At 35.4% G+C, this 18,109-nt stretch overlaps 1 protein-coding gene across 1 annotated transcript; it reads right to left on the bottom strand.

The window, feature by feature from the left end:
- Positions 1–33: 33 nt before the first annotated feature.
- On the bottom strand, positions 34–17,960 carry LOC138327491 (uncharacterized). The gene is made up of 7 exons (XM_069273617.1): positions 17,760–17,960; positions 11,495–13,928; positions 9,953–10,081; positions 8,265–8,369; positions 6,777–6,864; positions 3,895–4,000; positions 34–2,720 (listed from the first exon to the last, which is right to left on the bottom strand). The coding sequence occupies exons 2-7, from the start codon at positions 13,926–13,928 to the stop codon at positions 2,634–2,636; spliced, it is 2,949 nt and encodes a 982-aa protein (XP_069129718.1). The 5' UTR covers positions 17,760–17,960; the 3' UTR covers positions 34–2,633.
- Positions 17,961–18,109: the final 149 nt, after the last annotated feature.

Below are 18,109 nucleotides of genomic sequence, written 5' to 3'. Positions count from 1 at the left end.
GTAGAAGCTAAATAGGTAAAGACAAAGGATATATTTGGTGATTCTCCATTTTATTTATTATCAATGTAACCAAATAATATCATAACATGTCCATATAGAGTTTCAATTCAATCTGGTCAATATGCAATACTTGGAACCAAATGCTATAGGCCCTAACTCTCCTCTGATCATACATTCAACTTTGATAGGTAATTGTCAAACAGTAACAACGGTTATAGCTTCAACTTTGATCGGTAATTGTCAAACAGTAACAACGGTTATAGCTTCAACTTCCAAAATTTTAAATATTGTATAACCAGTTATAGCTTCCTAAAGTTTAAGATACTGTATAACCGGGTATTTTCGCAAGCTCTTATTTATTTTCTTGGTTTAGTAATCATAAAGTGCTGTGTTTCGAAATATTAAGAAATAGGTTGATTATACATGTGCATATATATAATCTCGTAACTAGATATTTGGATTCGCTAGTTCAATATTCTTTTTTAGGTGGGTATCGCGAAAAATTTTGTGTTGACCAGCCAAACCTTTCTGTCGGAATCATATATACCCCTGTACACTTGGGAGACTCATTAAGATTATACTTAACTTTTTAGCCAGATACATATTTCATTTTTCGCTTCCCATTCCTAAAATCATTCAACTCTTTTGTTCATGGTGATTGATAATTTTGGTTTGTGTTGACATTTTCTTCCGCCAATAAGAAAAGTTCGCTTACCAGTTCCGTAATTTGAATATGAGCAGACGACGTCTGACAGCAAATCACAAAATTGACAATCGCCAAAAAAATCATCGCATTGAAAGTTAGAAATATTCTAAAAATATTTAATTATGTTAAAATAATAGCAATTTTTTCTTCATAAAGAAAAATAGCATTTGCAACATGTTTTTGGCATGAGTAACGAAAAAATGTGATTTTCTCAAACTTGATGAATACCAGTTATATTTTATCTCGTGAGGTGAAAACTAGATGGTTTTTTTTTTTACTTATGCTTCACACTCGTGAAAAATATCAGTTTCCACCTCAGTCGATGAAATATAACTGATATTCATCAAGAAACAAGGGATATCCTTTCCTTTAAGTATTTTAAGTAATTTTGGAACAATAAAATTTTAACACAAAAATTATTGTGAATATACATATTGTATAGATGAGTTCACGCTTTTGCAAAATTTGATACACGTCGAGACAACAAATTGTCCGGATTATTGCGGGAATTTATTAACGAAAATTACATTACGTTCCCCAAATGGAGTTCCGGATTCGGAATACGAATTTCCGGACTAGTGAGTATAAATACCGTTACGGAAATACGTTCCCTGACATTTCCGTCCGGATTGTGAGTTTTCCGGACTATCGGCGTCCGGATTATCGCGGGTCCACTGTATATGGACAACATATGAAAGATGTATTTCATGAAATCATATATTTTTGACAAATATTTGGTTTTTAATGCTCTGAATACTGTTGAAATATCTATTTGTTTACAATACGATCTGAAGGACAAAAGCATTAACTAACGGTGGCTTTTGAACAACCTTTGAAAATATCGAACGTTTACAACATATCACAAATGTTAATTTCTTAACACTTCATAATGCATTCATTGTGTTAAATATAAATGTAATAATACATGAATAAACTTTAACATTGACATTAAATATATCCATTGAGTTCAATATATCCAAATATAAATAAAATATATTATGTATATACTAAAAATATACATGTATACATTATATACATTTATATATTATATACATGAATATTTTCAGTCATTGCATATCTAGAGTGAAAACCATTGGCTTATAGCCGTTTTGGCACAAAGGAATCTCACACTTTATGAAACAATGATAAGGCCCCAGATTACACATTGACATATGAGGAAGAAAGACGAGTTGATCGTCAGTGAGATATGATATGTTTATTTTGATCTCTTCATTCTCTGAAAATTAAAAAATGGAGGAGGGAGGGGGGGGGTGATCAAAGCCAAAACTCATACAATCTCTGTTCCCCTTCCAAAAGATGGTTTGGCTACAATCCATGTAGAACTATATGATAAGTATCGATTTCAATGGAAATGTTGACAAACAGACGACAGACGCCACATTCAAAATTAATCACTAGACTGTCCTCAGTATTAATAGGCATTGCTGTATCTATCCAAAGTTAATCACTAGACTGCCCTTAGTATTAATAGGCCTTCCTATATCTATCCAAAGATAATCACTAGACTGTCCTCAGTATCAATAGGCCTTGCTGTATCTATCCAAAGATAATCACTAGACTGTCCTCAGTATCACTAGGCCTTGCTGTATCTATCCAAAATTAATCACTAGACTGTCCTCAGTATTAATAGGCCTTCCTGTATCTATCCAAAGATAATCACTAGACTGTCCTCAGTATCAATAGGCCTTGCTGTATCTATCCAAAGATAATCACTAGACTGTCCTCAGTATCACTAGGCCTTGCTGTATCTATCCAAAGATAATCACTAGACTGTCCTCAGTATCACTAGGCCTTGCTGTATCTATCCAAAGTTAATCACTAGACTGTCCTCAGTATCACTAGGCCTTGCTGTATCTATCCAAAGATAATCAATAGACTGTAATCAGTATTATAGGCCTTGCTGTATCTATCCGAAGATTTTCTTGGTGTAGAATTCCTCAAGGTGTCTGCCTGGCTGGGTAAGGGCCAGTCCACGCAAGCTGTCCCTTTTCACCTACAACATTGCACAAAACTTTACATTAATAATTAAAAGTACATGATACATAGTACATATTTTAATAAAGCTTAGAATAATGTTTTAACTAGTGTATATAGTCACAAATAGTTACAAGGAGACACTGGGGCCAAAGAAATAACATCTGATCACTGTTTATTTCAGGAAATGAAGATAATGACGATATCTTGAATCTTTTGTAAACATGTTCAATATAGCCATGTTATACACTTTACATCCTCCTTTATTCTTTACTGTTATTCTTAAATGTTCAAGAATATTTCTAACACTTCTTGTGCTTATTTCCAGACTTTGTAAGCTCAGCTTTAGGAGTGTTTAATATTAATGTAGTCTAGGCAAAACTTAACTACTAAACATTAGAATTTATTTCTATCAAATCCTCTGCTTACTTAAATTATTGCTAACTTCAACTAGAAATGTCGCCAGGGTGGACAACTGTACACATTTAGTAATAACTCCATTAATAAGGGACATTGCAGAACCCAATATACATGTAGTTTACACAACTCCCCTTTATGTGAAGGTTCTTTGTACCAAATTTTATTAAAATCTGTCAAGTATTTTAAGAGGAATTCGCCGGAATATGTTGTGTCTACACACAGACAGATGGATAGCCTTCTTCGAGTATATCCCCTTAACTTCGCAGTGGGTTGGGGGGGATAATATGTCTGTTAAACAAAACTGCTAACATGTATGTAAATGTAGCCTTCCTTTTTCAAATGTCATCACAGAAATTAAACAACAAACCTGTATGTAATTGTAGTTTTCCTTTTCCAAACGTCGTCACAGAAGTTAAACAAGAAACCTGTATGTAATTGTAGCCTTCCTTTTCCAATCGTCGTCACAGAAAATTAAACAAGAAACCTGTATGTAATTGTAGCCTTCCTTTTTCCAATTGTCGTCTCAGAAATATAACAACAAAACTTTTATGTAATTGTAGCCTTCATTTTCCAATCGTCGTCTCAGAAATATAACAACAAACCTGTATGTAATTGTAGCCTTCCTTTTCCAATCATCGCCTCAGAAATTAAACAACAAACCTGTGTTTAAATGTATCCTTCCTTTTTCGATTGTCTCAGAAATTAAACAACAAACCTGTGTTTAATTGTAGCCTTCCTTTTTCAATCGTCGTCTCAGAAATTAAACTACAAACCTGTATGTAATTGTAGCCTTCCTTTTCCAACTGTCGCTGTTTCTCCTGATATATGACGTCGGGTTTGTCGCCCCAGAGGCTGTCTGGCAGAATATCTATAGCAACTCTGCAACAGAGGATCAAACAACAGAGTTTAGTGAACTGGAAAGGGTAGAACAACGATATGTAGTGAACTGTAATGGATAGAACAACTGTATGTAGTGAACTGGAACAACATTAACTGGCTAGGTCAAACATCTGGTGTTCAGTGAACTGGAACAAGTAGAATAACATTGACTAGTAAGGTCAAACATCTAGTGTTTAGTGAACTGGAACGTGTAGAACAATGTAGACTAACTACATATATAAAAATGATGTAGGTCAAATATCTGGTGCTAAGTGAACTGGAATGAGTATAACAATGTTGAGTGGTTAGTTCAAATATTTGGTGCTTAAGTAAAGCAAGATAAAATAATTGAACATTGACTAACTACATATATAATAATAATGTGGGTCAACATCTGGTGTTTAGTGAACTGGAATGGGTAGAACAATGTTGACTAGTAAGGTAAATTGATTCGTGTTTAGTGAATCGGAACGGATGAAAAAACGTCTACTAGTAAGGTAAAGTATCTGGTGTTTAGTGAACTATTACAGGTAGAACAATATTGACTAGCTAGGTCAAACCTCCTAAATGTTTCAAGGTATGTTACAGTGCTCTACAGTAGTGCATAACAAGAGACCCATGGGGCTTAATGGTCACTTGAGTAGACAAATAAACACTATATACTGGCCCTTTCAGTTGGTCAGTGATTTTATAGATTTGACTTTTCTATAAAAATTATTTGTTTCCATCAAATCTCAGAACTCAGAAGATTTTTTAAAAATTTTAGTTATTTTGACCCTATTTGGCCCTACCCCTCTGGTCCCCCAGGAGGTCAGCGAGGACCGATATGGATGTTAAATTGCTGTATCTCAGGCTAATAATTCAAATCAAGTTTGATTCATTTCGCAAGAAAATTGAGCAAATAATGTTCATAAATGTATTTTTCATATATTAATTAAAGTAAACTTGACCCCTCCCCAGGGGGATACGTGAGACCCCAGGGTCATATAATTCACAATTTTCATAAAATACCTAAGATTTCCATCTATAAAAAGTATTTGATTCTACTAAATTATAAGAAGATTTTCAAAGTTTAAGCCCTTTTGAACCATTTTCACCCTGCCCTTAAGGCCCCTGGAGGTCGGCCTGTACCAATATGAATATCATGATGTTAAAAAAACTGTCTGAGGCTAATATTTCTAACTAAGTTTGATTCAATTCCTATGAAAATTGAGCAAAAATGCTCATAAATGTGTTTTCCCTATATAAACTACAGTAAACTTGCCCCCTCCCCAGGAGGAAAAGCAAGACCCAGGGATCATATAATTCACAATTGTTGTAAAGGACCTTAAGACCTCTCCATTTATGAAAAGTATTTGATTCTTCCATTCCCAGAATTTCAGAAGAAGATTTTTGAAGTTTAAGCCTATTTGACACCTTTTGACCTCACCCCGAGGGTGAGTCATGGAAAATTACATGCTGATATTTCTGACGACATTTGACTCATTTCCTATAAAAAAATGACCTATGTAGACTATCTTTTGAACACCAACAGGAAGTGGTTTGTTTATATCTAAGGAGACTTATTTTTGAACATCATCGGGAAGTGGTTTGTCTCTATTTATGTAGACTTACTTTGAACACCAACAGGAAGTGGTTTGTCTATGTCTTTGTAGACTTACTTTTGAACACCAACGGGAAGTGGTTTGTCTATATCTATGTAGACTTACTTTTGAACACCAACAGGAAGTGGTTTGTCTATATCTATGGAGACTTAGTTTTGAACACCAACAGGAAGTGGTTTGTCTATATCTATGGAGACTTACTTTTGAACACCAACAGGAAGTGGTTTGTCTATATCAATGTAGACTTACTTTTGAACATCAACAGGAAGTGGCTTGTCTTTATCTATGTAGACTTACTTTTGAACATCAACAGGAAGTGGTTTGTCTATATCTATGTAGACTTACTTTTGACCACCAACAGGAATTGGTTTGTCTATATCTATGTAGACTTACTTTTGAACACCAACAGGAAGTGGTTTGTCTATATCTATGTTGACTTAATTTTGAACACCAACAGGAAGTGGTTTGTCTTTATCTATGTAGACTTTATTCTTTTGAACATCAACAGGAAGTGGTTAGTCTATATCTATGTAGACTTACTTTTGAACACCAACAGGAAGTGGTTTGTCTTTATCTATGTAGACTTACTTTTGACCACCAACAGGAATTGGTTTGTCTATATCTATGTAGACTTACTTTTGAACACCAACAGGAAGTGGTTTGTCTATATCTATGGAGACTTACTTTTGAACACCAACAGGAAGTGGTTTGTCTATATCTATGTAGACTTACTTTTGAACACCAACAGAAAGTGGTTTGTCTATATCTATGTAGACTTACTTTTAAACACCAACAGGAAGTGGTTTGTCTATATCTATGTAGACTTACTTTTGAACACCAACAGGAAGTGGTTTGTTTATATCTAAGGAGACTTACTTTTGAACACCAACAGGAAGTGGTTTGTCTATATCTATGTAGACTTACTTTTGAACACCAACAGGAAGTGGTTTGTCTATATCTATGGAGACTTACTTTTGAACACAACAACACCAACAGGAAGTGGTTTGTCTATATCTATGTAGACTTACTTTTGAACACCAACAGAAAGTGGTTTGTCTATATCTATGTAGACTTACTTTTGAACACCAACAGAAAGTGATTTGTCTTTATCTATGTAGACTTACTTTTGACCACCAACAGGAAGTGGTTTGTCTATATCTATGTAGACTTACTTTTGAACACCAACAGGAAGTGGTTTGTCCAGATCAATTAAGTCTGGTTGGATTGGGTGTCCATGAGATGTGACAAAACACTGGAAATCTGCAATCCGAAGAAAACAAATGAATGCCAACAAAAAAACTTTTGCATCGTCTATTTTTCAGTGATCTATATAAAATTTCAATGTTAGTCAGTAGAACACAGTGACTGTTTAACATGTTGACGATCACAATACATTATAGACATCCCACCAGCCACACCTCAACCTTTAACAAGGTGCTATTTGTGAAAAGTTAAAATACTTCTGTCGACTGTTCAAATCTAAGTTTAAAGTTATACCCTGTACTTCCTTGTTATTAACACTTTCCTGGCCGTTTGTACCATGTCTGATCTGATCACAGGTTTACGACGCGAAAAAAAAAAAAAAGTACTAAAAATACTGAAAGGTTGTTTACTTCGCCCTGTATCCCATTTCCAGTAAATGGGGTAATTAATTTTAAAATGCTCTGAACACCACAAAAATCATTCGATCTGAATATTTTTTAGATAACATTGAAGACAATTCCTTACTGGTCACTATGGTATATGATATGATGGGATTATGGGCGAATTTTATTTCATATCGAAAGTTGAATTACAAAGATTCGTGTAAAAATCGTTTGTCAGAAAAGTACACACTACATCCCCAGGTCACGATTCCCTAATGAGCACAGACCGAATAAAATCGACATCCATTCAACGAATGCATCCCTGAAGTGCAGATCTTCTTGATCAATATAAACTCACTTACTTATAAAAATTACACATTGGTATCCCTTTGCGATCCCCACGCTCCATTTATTGTCATGCAGAACAGATGATCACCGATCTCGGCCATTTTTTGTCTGTCGTCTCCGATTTGATACAAGCTCTCTGATTGGACCACTCGCTCCTAGGAGTCAATCAGAGAGCTTGTATCAAATCGGAGACGACAGACAAAAAATGGCCGAGATCGGTGATCATCTGTTCTGCATGACAATAAATGGAGCGTGGGGATCGCTAAGGGATACCAATGTGTAATTTTTATAAGTAAGTGAGTTTATATTGAGGACCTGCACTTCAGGGATGCATTCGTTGAATGGATGGCAATTTTATTCGGTCTGTGCTCATTAGGGAATCGTGACCTGGGGATGTAGCATGTACTTTTCCGACTAACAATTTTTACACGAATCTTCGTAATTCAACTTTCGATATGAAATAAAATTTGCCCATAATCCCATCATATCAAATACCATAGTGACCAATAAGGAATTGTCTTCAATGTAAGTTTTTGTGGTGTTCAGAGCATTTTAAAATTAGTTACCCCATTTTCTGGAAATGGGATACAGGGCTAAGTAAACAACCTTTCAGTGTTTTTAGTATTTTTTTTTTTTTTTTTTTTTTTTTGCTCGTCGTAAACCTGTGGTCTGATATCAATGATTACCATACAACAATACAGACCAATCTGTGGTCTATACACTTACCTACAACATGTTTGAGTCGTGTTGTTGAGTTCACGCTGACAAACATCTTGCCGCCTAGAACTCTACATAGAGCTTTCTTTGTCTCTTTACAATAATCAAAGAGATCTGTATAAAAAAATCAACATATTATTAAGACATCTCTAACTATTTGTTTCCATATCTGTATATTGGTGTCTCTGGGTTACAGGTACCACTGTATCCTGTGAATACGGTTATTGTTGTGGAGATGACAGTCACAGAATATTCTATACAGTCCAACCCATTCAATACAAACTTGGATAGTCCAAAAAAAACATTTATATGAATGGAATTGAAAAAGGCATTTAATATCCTTGTATGTATTACCTATTCGAAACAAAATGATTTCTGAGTCCTCTGGGTACTTTTTGTTTTATTTTAAACTCACATAATACAAAGTACTAAAACCTCTGGTCCCTGGGACTGTCTAAATTTTGACCTTTATTTAATACTCCAGGGGTTACTATTACTGACATTATATTAAGTATCTACTGACTTGAATAAGTTGTTCTGTATGGTTAGATATGGTTTTCAGATGTTTATTGAATATTTTATTACAATAATTGGTTATCTAAAACGACAGAAAAACGTGGGGAATACCTACATGTACCTAAAAAATGATAAAAATAGACCGTCATATTCTATTTTTGGAACACAAAACGAAAGCTAGCCGAAAGCGAGGTTATAATGAACAACAAACTTGCTGACATGACAAGGAATATTTGTTTTCCACATTTTAAGATTATTTTCTAATTTACGATGGTTGACAAATGAAGTTTAAGCCATATTTGTTAAAAAACAATATGTATTTAGCGTAAGAATTATAAGTCCAAAGTCAAACGAGACTTTTCGTTCGACAGGGCACCACGAAGTGAGATTCCTGACTTATTGCACATATGCACATCACGCAAGTATAAAGTGGGGAGTTGCTCCCGTCTCTTGCATTTCAGCGATCCATTTATATTTACCTACTTTCCAAATCGGGCACGTAACTGACTCTTGACGTTCACTGTTTTCTTTCAGAATTCGTTTGTGTTCGCTTCACCAACGTTTTTGACCCACCATTTTGTTTACATTTGTGCAGTGCATTATGGGAGGTCACTAAAGTTCAACACTACTATATTCGACCGGGCCGGTTCAAAATACAGAAAGATGGAATTTCCATTATAATTATTTTATTTCACACATTTGCACTGTAACTGATATATATTACTTAGTAAGGTAGCTGACACGTCTTAAATATGTATTTTACTCAAATTTACATGGTTTGTTTACTGACATTATATTAAGTATCTACTGACTTGAATATGATTGGTTAGTTTTCTTTTCTCTGAACTGCCTTCAGTTTTACTATGTGATGGTCATGGGGTGGATATAATGTCAGTGGAACTGGAGTATTGAGGATGATGATTGTAACCCCTGGAGTAAGGAGGATGCGGGTCCAAAGGTCTGACTTACTTTTAACCATTATTTGACCTCTGGCCCCAAGGCCTGCAGAACTTTTGACCTAGCAGTGTATATTATGACCTCTGGCCCAAGGGCCTGTCTAGCTTTTGACCTGTATATGACCTCTGGCCCCAAAGCCTGACTAACTTTTGACCTTTATTGGACATCTGGATATTAACATCAGAATTTTCTTTAATTTGAATACACTTTTGGTGTCAACATACAGTTTGGCCTGTTCTTCTGTTCAACATTAACATGTCCACAAAACCATGGAATGTCTAACTCTGGACAGTGGAGGACAACAGACCGGTTCAGTCGCAGCAGATGGTACTCCACGTTTTCTACAGAAACAACTGAAATAAATAAAAATTCATCAATATAAATCACGAAAGTCCAGTTAGCATATATAGAGAGCACTTTATGTGATATTTTCTTACTGAGCAGGATGTGTCTTATATTGAAAAGAAGCGATACAGATGTACTAAGTCTATATAGACAAGAGGCCCAAAGGGCCTGCACGCTCTTTTATAGTAATTATCAAAAAGACTCTTACAATTAGAAAAATTAGCAAAATTGACCCCTTAATTTGTTCAATTTAGAGTCCCAACCATATAATGATGCTATAGATACCATACAAATATGCTATATCCAATACATAGTTTAAGAGAGTAAGTAATTTTTATGAAAATAGCCTAATTGACCTTTTTAGCCCTGCGCCTAAAACCCCAGGGGGGTGGGTCCGCCCTATCATTTGTACAATTTTGAATGATCCCCACCCTATAAGGACCCCTTTTGACTGATCCACCCCTCAGGCCCCCGGGGGGTCAGCCCTATCATTTGTACAATTTTGAATCCCCATCCTAGAAGGATGCTACCATTGCATTATGGGTGCTATATCCCATGCTTAGTTTCATAGAAGAAGTCGTTTATATGGAAATAGCCATATTGACCCCTTTTGAAACCGCACCTCAGGCCCCTGGGGGTTCAGCCCCATCATTTGTACAATTTTCAGTAAGTAGCCCATAAGGATGCTACCAGTCAAATTTAACTGAAATCCGACCAGCGGTTATGAAGAAGTAGTCGATTGTTGACGGACAACGGACCACAGATGCTGGAAGCCGGACGCCAGACACCGAGTATCCCATAAGCTCATCTCGGTCCTTCGGACTATAAGTCTATATAGACAATATAGATATACTGAGTCTATATAGACAATATAGATGTACTGAGTCTATATAGACAATATAGATGTACTGAGTCAATAGTGACAATATAGATGTACTGAGTCTATATAGACAAAACAGATGTACTGAGTCCATATATACAATACAGATGTACTGAGTCCATATAGACAATATAGAGCTGAGTCTATATAGACAATATATATGTACGGAGTCTATATAGGCAATATATATGTACTGAGTCTATAAAGACAATATATATGTACTGAGTATATATAGACAATACAGATGTACCGAGTCTTGAGTATGTAGACAATATATAGATGGACTAAGTCTATATATCTAGACATTATAGATATACTGAGTCTATAATACTTTAGTACAGACAATATAGATGCACCAAGACAAGTCTATATTGACAATATAGATGAACTAAGTTGTTACACAAGATAAATATACATTTTTGTACCTTTAAGTTAAGTTTAACTATATAATTAAAGACAATGTGGACTTTTGATATAATTATCACTTAAATGTCTTGCTATTGAGGTAGTCCAGCTAACAAACAAAGAATCCTCAACCTACCTCTTTGTGACTTCTTATCAATGCACTGGTCTATGACGTCTAGGAAATCTGAAGAAAGGACAGCTTTAAGAGTTTTCTTGGGTAAAACTCCAGCTAGGCACAAGTTATCTAAGCCAAGCAATAAGGAGTCTATCTTCATGGAATCCATGTTTTCCTCATACAACATGTCCACAAACCCTTCGAGCTCTTGCATTTTTGATCTACTCATCTGACCAGATGCAAACAGATTAGTAAGAGCTATAAAACCATCGAGACCAATCGTTTGTTCCTCCTTCAGTAAGTTAGTGACGAGTTGATCCACGGCTGGAGTTGTGAGCTGAAAAAACTCATTATACTCATGGTAGTAATGGTGACTGATGGCCTCACCAAGCTTTACAGCGTCTGACATCGGGTGTGGGACAATGAGCACTTCTGATACCCTGCCAATTAAGTCACTAATGGTATGCTGAACATTAACTGAATGTCTGTGTGCTCTTCTAAAATCCAACTTTTTTAAAAAGCATTCTGACAACTCTTCAAGGTCTGCTACACCTGCCTTTGCCTTGACCAACTTCAGCACTTCTTTATAAAATTCAGTGTGTTTAGATTTGTCGATAACCGTGTTATTTTTATCTGTATCATAAATCAGATGGAAGGAAATTTGTAAGAGTGACACTAAATCTGTTTCGCCTTTACAAAAATCTGACATCCTGTCTTGTAATGCTTTCTTTGTGGAACTGTCGTATGGCTGAATGTCTAGGCAGTCCAAAGCTATGGGAAGCCATCGTCTCCTTCTTCCAAAACCTTCTCTTGAAAGCAAATTCAACTGTACATATGTCTTAAAAACATCTGGAGACAGACTTTGTAGTTTCCATTTCATCAGAAGTCTTTGAAACATAGCATAACTAGAGAACATATCAGCATCAACCGGCGTGTTTATCAAGTGTAACAGATTATCAAAATGGGATAAGTCTTCTCCTTTAGATCTGTGTTTTCTTACCATCCTCCCTAGAGTTCTAACAAACTGAATGGCATATGCTGGATGTAACGTTTTAAAATTCTCCTCCATATTACGGGTAAGAATACCGAGAGAATCCGACGACAGATGAAAATGCTGCAATCTGTACATTGTCATCACACTCAGCATTTCAATAGTGTTCAAACTTGTCTTAGTATAGAGTAACTTCTCCCATTGATCGAGGAATTTTAGTTGCATTCTTCTAGAAACGAAACGCCTGTCTGGGTAGTTTTTTATAGAGGATATTCTAACAAGAAGTGACATGTTTCCAAGCTCCAGATGTTCAATCAGTTTTTTTTCGATCCTGTCAAAGATGTCCTTTCTGATAATCTCCGGAATAATGTCGTTTGATGAAATGCCATTACATAAATGTACCAAAATGGTTAAAATATTTTCAGGACATTTCATAACAGTCTCATCTGTGACAAGTGCATACCAAATCTGGGGGAAAATCCTTGGATAAATATCCTCACCAACCCAACGGTGTAAGTTTATCTTCTGTCCGGTCGTAACTGTATTACAGAATGATAACGCTCGCACAAACTGTTGCTTTTCTAGACCAGTCAAGTAGCCAATAGAGTTCAGATGTTTAATATGTGGAAGTAGATACTGGTATTTTACAACGTCTCGATTACAATAGGTTTCTAAAACCATCTGGAATTTTCGGAGATCCTCAAAACAAAGGTGTCCTGTGGGTTCATTTAAAGTGAAGAAAAGTTTGTGTATCACAGGGTGATTGGTATAAACTTCCTGAATTCCTAGATAGTTCAGACACAAGAACACATGAGCTTTCTCGCCGACTGTCATTGTAGGTAAACGTTCATTTATCAGTGATAACAGAGGCTCAATCTCTGCACAACTGAAGAAGTCTTTCAATAAAGACTGCTCATGAAACAGCTGTGCGATACCTGTGTTACCTGATGACAAGCCCCTTTGTCCTGTAAAACTGTTATTCTGGAACATATTACAAATAGCTTTAAATGGGTAATTTCCATCAGAATAAACAGCTGCTATGATTGCATCTAAAGTTTTCACCAATTCTGCACCACTAACTTCCTTTCCCCCCAATGCAGCTTCCATCAGAAAATCTTTCAATATCTGCTGTCCTTGCTGACAATTCAGTACATTAACTGTTTCCACTTTCACATCCCATTCCTTGTGCTGTTTGTCTGAACTGATGCCTGAAGAGAGCCAGTTGTTTCCACAATGGGGTTGACAAAATGGTCTCAATCTTTTGCTACCTTTCCAATGACTGATATGAAGCTGTCGGACTCCATGAAATGGAGATACAACATCAGCACAGAAAGCAGAGTGAGGGATGGCTGAATAAGGAACTAATGGACTGATATTTCCAAGAAAACAAAAGCTTCTCCAGCAGATCTGAGCAGCTCCAGGCTGGTAAAGTCGACAGAGCGAATGGGTCAACATGATCCTCATCTGAAATAATTACAGGAAAAATGAAATACACATAGATATGAACTTAATTACCATATTCGCTGTAATAAGTGTCCAGGGTGCTTAAAAATTATAACAAAGGGGGCACTTATTTGAGAACTAAGATATAAGTTGGGGAAGAAAAACCTGTTTGATCAGGATAAAAAAATAATTATCAATTATATACATTTTTTTGTATACTGCAGCCGCTACTTGGTTTTATTGGAATTGTAACATAATATATCTGGCGGCTGCGAATTAATCATATATATATGGTGGCTGTCACTTACTTATCTGTCTGGCACTTCACTACTGCATAAAATTTTAACTAAAATGTACTTACAATTCTATTAAATTCTCATTAATCATTATTTTTTCATTAAAACTGTTCATTAAACCATGTTTTTCTTAATTTAATGAGCTGCAGCAATTCCATTAAAAATCATTTGTTCCGATTTTAATGCTCATTAAGAACAACTTATTTCTCATTAAAACAAGTTTTCAAGACCATGAAAATTATGCTGCAAGGATCCAGAGCTCAGCAATTTGATGATCATTACTTTTTGTAGTCTTTGAATTTCAAGATCATTAATTTATGTCTGAATTATCGTTAACATTTTTTTGATGCTAATTGATGAAATATTTATTGTAAGTCAATGACAACGATAATTATCATTAAGAAATGTAAAACAATCACATTTATAAAAATTTCTAAATATCTGACTTTAAAGACAATGAAAATGCAGCATGACATTTAATGACCATTAGCTTTGGATGACAATCTATCTATATACACCTGTAGTATATAATCAGTGGCCATTATTTCTCTACATTAGTGTGTCATGCAATATATATATTTGATATACAATATAACAAATCATGTGACTTCAATTTTCCCGCAAAAACAGACAAAATCCAAAATGGCTGCAGTGTCTGTTGAAGTGTTGGATGGGAAAACTTCATTCTTCGTAAAATGCAAATAAGTTTTGAGAACTTTATATATATATAGTGAAAAGATTATCTCATTCCTAAATTTCTTCTCCATAACCGCAGGTTGGAATTCAACAAAATTTGACTGGTAGCATTCTTATGGGTTACTGACTGAAAATTGTACAAATGATGGGGCTTACCCCCCAGGGGTTTCATGAGGGGCGGGGCAAAAAGGGGTCAATTTGGCTATTTCCATAGAAACCACTTCTTTTCTGAACCTAAGCATGGATAGCACCAATAATGCAATGCATAATTTGGTAGCATCCTTATAGGGTGGGCATTCAAAAATTTGTACAAATGATGGAGCGAACCCCCAGGAAATCTGATTAAAATACAGATCACCATATATGCATTATGCACTAGGTTAACTATGTTATAACGTAACTTGTATAATGGTGATCTGTATTTTAATCAGATTGACCCCTAGGTAATGCAATGGTAGCATCCTTACAGGGACAGGGTGGGAATTCAAAATTGTACAAATGATGGGACTGACCCCCTGGGGCCTGAGGGGTGGAGTCAAAAGGGGTCAATTTGGCTAATTCCATATAAACAGCTTCTTTCCTGAATCAAAGCATGGGATAGCACTCTTAATGCAATGGTAGCATCCTTATAGGGTGCATTTTAGCATGTTGGCAATTCAAAATTGTACAAATGATAGGGCTGACCCCCCGGAGGCCTTCGGGGGTGGGGTCAAAAGGGGTTAATTTGGCTATTTTCATATAATTACAAACGACTTGTTCTCTGAAATTAAGCATGGGATAGCACTCATAATGCAATGGTGGCATCCTTATAGGATGAGGATTCAAATTATAGTCAATAAAGAGCATCTTTTTCATCTTACAACAAAGTTAGACAACATAATCTGATATTTCATCCACAGAAACCTAATCTTACAGCAGTTGTAAGGCATTCTTAAAATTATGACGCCTTTTTTTGATAATAATTTTTAAAACAACATCATGTGTTTTCTTTTCACAGAATTCGTCAATTGAGTAACTTATTGATTACTACAAACAGGTAACTATTACCCATATGCAAGGTTGTGCCCAACCTGTTTAACTGCCAAAATCCTTGTTTTTTGTTCCAGCACTAGTCAGGTCGGGGAAAACTACCAATTTGCCTATGATATGCAAACTTGAGTATTATACCTCAATTGGAGTATAAGATAAGATAAGATAAGTTTATTTCTGGTTCAGGACTTATATGTAAAGTCCTCTATACCAGACTCAGACAAAATATAGAGTTTACAGTTAATACATTTTTATCCGGTAATAATAATAAATTAATGATGTATAAAGGCTTTGTAGTTGTATAAGAGTTCTTGTTCTTTCCAATGTTTGTCTAACGCAATTTTTGAAGGAGTTTATATTTGGCGCCATCACTACATTCTCTGGTAGATCGTTCCATATCTTAGTAGCTCTTAGTGAAAAAAAGTTTCTCCTAATCTCATAGTTTGATCTTGTATGGAATAGCTTCCTCCTATGCCCCCTGCTGCTCTCGCGGTCCGTTGCATCTTTCCATAAAGATAAAATGTTACAACATTCGGAGTCATATATTCCATCTAAAATTTTGAAGAGTTCTATCATGTCTCCTCGTATTCTTCTATATGCCAATGTTGGTAATTTCAGTTTCTCCAGCCTTTGACTGTATGCTAGATGTGACATTCCTGGTAGACATTTTGTCGCTCTTCTTTGGACACTTTCTATCATTTCTATATGCTTCTGTAGGTAAGGCGCCCATACGGGGCAAGCATAGTCCAAATGAGACCGAACTAAGCATTTATATAGCGGAATAAATGATTTGATGTCTAAAAACTGAAAAGTTCTTCTCAAAAGTCCAAACATGGAATTGGCTTTTTTTACTTTCTCTGATATATGGGTGTCGAAGCTTAACGTGGAATCTACAACTACTCCTATATCTTTTTCTTGGTCTATATGTTGCAGTGTTTTTCCATTGAGCTGGTATTGTATAATTTCCTCACGTTGGTTTCTTGTTCTCTGTTTGTGTATCCTCATGTGTTTGCATTTATCTGGGTGCATTTTTAGAAGCCACGTTTCACTCCATTTCGACATTGTATCTAAATCACTTTGCAGATCTAAAGCATCATCTTTGCCACGGATAGCCTTGAATATTAAGGTATGGATTTGTTACTAAAAAAAAACCTAAATTGCAGAGTATTCAAATTTTGCTATACTATATAAAAAATTGCATTGATATACATTGTATGCTAAGATAAAGTACAATTTACTGAAATTTGTGCAGTAGAAGTGTTTGTTACTTAGGAACTTGATGCAACTTTTCTCAAAGTATTGCATCAATTTTCAATACTTTCCGATATGGAAATAAATCTATTTTTTGCATTAGTGTTGTGTTTCATAGTGTAAATGCGATTTGTGGAAATAGTTTGGAAAAGTTAATTTTAAAGCAATTTCTCCTATTTTGAGTAACAAATCTATACTCCAATTGAAGTATAATACTCTAGTTTGCGAATAATACGCAAGTTGGTGGTTTTCCCCGACCTGCTAGTCAGGGGAGTCTACACGTGTTTATGTAAGCTGTCTGTCACTGTATTATAAAATCAATCACATTAGTATCTTTAAATGTCCATTCCTGTATTTTACATGATGTAATTTCCTTACATGTATGTTTACAATAGTTACATTAAGTGATTTGTCAGCTAGATCTAAAAAAGATGTTTACCAGCTGATCGACTTATGTAAGTTCTTGACTTGACGCAATATTTTTTCCTGCGTGTGAACTGCATTTAATTTGTTACTTAATATATAATGTGAAATATTAAGCGTGTGATAGTCTTTGATTGTTGGTGATTAAAAAACTTACTTTATCTTCAGTGCAGAATTTTACAAATAGGCCTATGTGTCTTGAGATTATCCACAATCTCTAAGTAACTTTGCATGTTCTCCGCCATCTCTTGTGTTTGTATGGGAGGCGGAGAGTTCCGAATACGTTGTTGAACAGGATTTTTAGTACGTGAAACCCGGGTCCGAGCCCAATTTGTGAGTGTGTTTTTCAATCGATTTCTCGTCAAGGATGTGAATTACGAAAATAAATTTGATAAATATACATTATAGTCTATATTATTGATCTATTTTTTAATGAGTAGAACTATTATTAAAAAAATAGTTTTGGGACGCAGCGATTCTTTGAGTGGAACGTCTGACACCTGGGTG

The sequence above is a fragment of the Argopecten irradians genome, chromosome 7 (assembly GCF_041381155.1).
Source record: "Argopecten irradians isolate NY chromosome 7, Ai_NY, whole genome shotgun sequence".
Lineage (NCBI taxonomy): Eukaryota > Metazoa > Mollusca > Bivalvia > Pectinida > Pectinidae > Argopecten > Argopecten irradians.
The sequence above is the reverse complement of the archived record's forward strand: the minus strand, read 5'-3'. Positions and strand labels throughout refer to the sequence as shown.